This window comes from Macrotis lagotis, chromosome 3, assembly GCF_037893015.1.
Source record: "Macrotis lagotis isolate mMagLag1 chromosome 3, bilby.v1.9.chrom.fasta, whole genome shotgun sequence".
Taxonomy (NCBI): Eukaryota; Metazoa; Chordata; class Mammalia; order Peramelemorphia; family Peramelidae; genus Macrotis; species Macrotis lagotis.
Genome location: NC_133660.1, coordinates 295,963,654 through 295,967,003, shown reverse-complemented (window position 1 = coordinate 295,967,003; position 3,350 = coordinate 295,963,654). Strand labels below are relative to the sequence as shown.

At 38.0% G+C, this 3,350-nt stretch overlaps 1 protein-coding gene across 1 annotated transcript; it reads right to left on the bottom strand.

Annotated features, from left to right (window-relative positions):
• Positions 1–2,390: 2,390 nt before the first annotated feature.
• Positions 2,391–3,350, bottom strand: LOC141516811 (olfactory receptor 5M11-like). Its single transcript, XM_074227784.1, has one exon. The coding sequence runs from the start codon at positions 3,348–3,350 to the stop codon at positions 2,391–2,393; it is 960 nt and encodes a 319-aa protein (XP_074083885.1).

Below are 3,350 nucleotides of genomic sequence, written 5' to 3'. Positions count from 1 at the left end.
CAAAGATAATGGTATGGTTTTCTATTTACTTCTCCAGTTTATTTTACTGATGAGGAAACAGGTAAATAGGGTTAAGTAACTTGCCCAATCTCTGGCCTGAGTGAAACAGAGCAGATCACACACAGAGTGACAATAATCAAGTAAAGGTTTAATTGGGCAGGTAGGTAATAGAACACTGATTCTGGAGTCTGGAGATCTTACTATCTGTGGAACCTTGGGCAAATCATTTAATCCGGATTGCCTTGCATTCAGAGCCATTTCCAGGCATTCTGATCCATATCTGATTACTGGACCTAGATGGCTCCGGAGGAGAAAATGTGACTGGTGATTTAGCACAGCACGCCCCCCCCCCCCCAATTCAAATCTTATTCATGTGCCTGTCATGGCATCACTTCCTGATGTCTTGGCCCTCTTCAAGAATGAAGAACAAAGTGTTATTTTTTATCAGGATCAGCCCATTAGTTTACCAATAACAAACTTTGAGAGTCCTAATCATGCAAATAGATAACACAGAGATCCTCAAATCCTGTGAGAAAGACCAAGCTGATTATATAGTCTTAGGGATACCCTATTAGTTTGCTTGGACACAAAACTGATTATTTAGTTTTCTCATTTACTTCACATAACACAGGCAAGTACAGGTGAGGGAAAGAATTTAGTCGTGTTATAATTAACAATTAACAAATTACTCCAAGTTGCTTTGTTCTCTCTGATTCCCAGGACAGAATCTGCCTGTGAAAAGGATGTCTAGAAACTAAATTATCAGCAAATTCTTTGCACATATCATGTTGATCAATATGAAAATCACAATTCTCTTTTAATACAGTTTATAAGGGTCTGAGACCAGATTTGAACTTAGGAAGATAAGTCTTCCTGACTCCCAGCACTATACCATCTATTTATCCCAATGATGAACACAACAAAGCCGATGCCAATTAGGATAAGTGATATTCCCAGTCACACAGATTATACATGATTGAGGCCACTAGACCATAGAACTCTTGTTGAGTTATGTAGATAAATTTCTTGTTTTCAGTATTTGTACTCTTTTCTTATAAAGTGCCTAGAGATGCCAGGCACAGACAACCAATTCCAATGGCAAATGTCTGTTCAGGCATCACGTTTCTTTTGCCACACAGTGTCTCAACAGAATGAAACCAGGGCAGATAACTGAAAAGCTTAATCTCAATTAAGAAGTGTAAGTTGGCTAAACCTACCTGAGCAAGAGAAAATTCTTCTTAGTGTTACCCGAGGTCTTCTGAAGGAATCTGGGTGAATGACTTGTAACTTTCTGGCAATTTTAGGCCTTTCTCCCTAAAGCCTTTCTCTATTCCTTTCCAACAAAGCAAGAGCCAATTGGGTAAATATCTCCAGAGAAAAATCATAATTGGTGAAATTGGATTCATTATAAACATGAGTTTGAATTGGGTGATGATGTGCCATTTACTTTTTATTTATTTCTAAATGGGTTTCTATAAAGAATCACCATGGTATTCACCTAGGACTTTTCTTTCAGATGGCATCACAGTCCATCTTTTATCTCAAAAAGATCATTATCATGGAACAAGTTGCAAGATCACAGAACTACCAGATTTTAGAAACAGAATAGATTTTGGACACCATAGAACCTATCTCTCAGTAATGATGTGGAATCTTAGTCCCAGAAAGAAGTTGTTCAGCCAAGGTGACACTCTAGGGTTAGAGCTATTACTTTAACACATTGATTATGATTCCAAGGACATATGCATTTCACTATACCATAATTTATGGTCTAATATAATAAGCAACTCTTGGTTATTCACAATTCCACAAACTAAAAATTATGCACATTTTACAAAATTAAAAAAAAAGGAGATTGAAGAGGAGTTGAAAGGTAAAGTCAGAAGACAAGTTTGGTTAGTCCATTGAGTATACAAAAGGGAATATTATGGAGTAAATATAAGATGCCTTATAAAAAAAGAATAAATTTCAAAAAAGTCAAATGTGAGATAAGTTGCTAAGGACTTTAATTGCCAAATAAAGGAATTTTCATTTCATTCATGAGTGAATGAGGAACTACAAGATTTGAAAGAGTAGAGGAGAGTTGTGATCAGATCCATGTTTTGAGAATGATCCTAATGCACTGAGAAATGTGTAAAGATTCTTTGTGCATTTGGAATTTTCTCTTCTAGAAAGCCCACCAGAGAGGATTTTCATTTATTTTTATTTTTTAATCAGATTCTTTCCTACTTATAGAAACTCTGATATGAAATAATGCACAACAAATGATGGCTTTTTATATAATTCTTATTGCATTATTGTTCTTCATGTAGAAATAGAACTTTGGCACACCAGACACATTTCTCATCCAATGTCTACAAGTATGGCCATTTGACTCACAAGAGTAGGGTTTATGATATATCTGAAACCATCTTCTTCAGTAGATTCCTCCTGAGCACATTCCTCAAAGCTGCTTTCACATCTCTGTTTCTCAGACTATAGATGAGAGGGTTCAGCATAGGATTCACAAAAGTGTAGAACACAGCTATGATTTTAGATTCCTCAACACTTTTGTCGGTGGGAGGTCTTACACACGTGTAGAAGAGAGTCCCATAAAACAAAGTAACAGCCATTATGTGAGAGCCACAGGTGGAGAAGGCCTTCCACCTTCCCTCAGTGTAGTGCATGCGGAAAATGGCTGCCAAGATGAAGACATAGGAGATGAGAATGATGGCAAGTGAATTGGAGAGATTGAATGTAGCTGAGATGAACATGGCATATTCTTTGACATAGGTATCAGAGCAGGACAGCTTGATGAGAGGGGGATCAGCACAGTAGAAGTGGTTAATGACATTGGATCTACAGAAGGACAGGCGGAATGTTAGGATCGACTGGAAAAGGCCATCAGAGAAGCCATAGACATAGGGGAAGGTGGCCAGGCAGATGCAGACTCTCCTGGACATCTTCACACTGTAGTGAAGTGGATTACAGATGGCAACATAGCGGTCATAGGCCATGGCAGCCAATATGTAAAACTCAGTGAGCAGCAAAGCGATAAAAATATAGCACTGCACAAAGCAACCAGCAAAGGAAATGACCTTCTTTTCAGACAAGAAATTTGCCAGCATCTGGGGAGTTGCATTGGATGAATAGCACAAGTCTACAAAAGCCAAGTTAGTAAGAAAAAAGTACATGGGAGTGTGAAGGCGGGACTCAAGTTTGATCAACATGATCATTCCAAGGTTTCCTAGGAGGGTGAGAAGGTAGAGTCCAAGAAAAACCACAAATAGGATGTGTTGTATTTCAGGACGATCTGTAAGTCCCAGGAGAATAAATCCAGTTACTGTAGTACTGTTATTTTGACTTTTCAT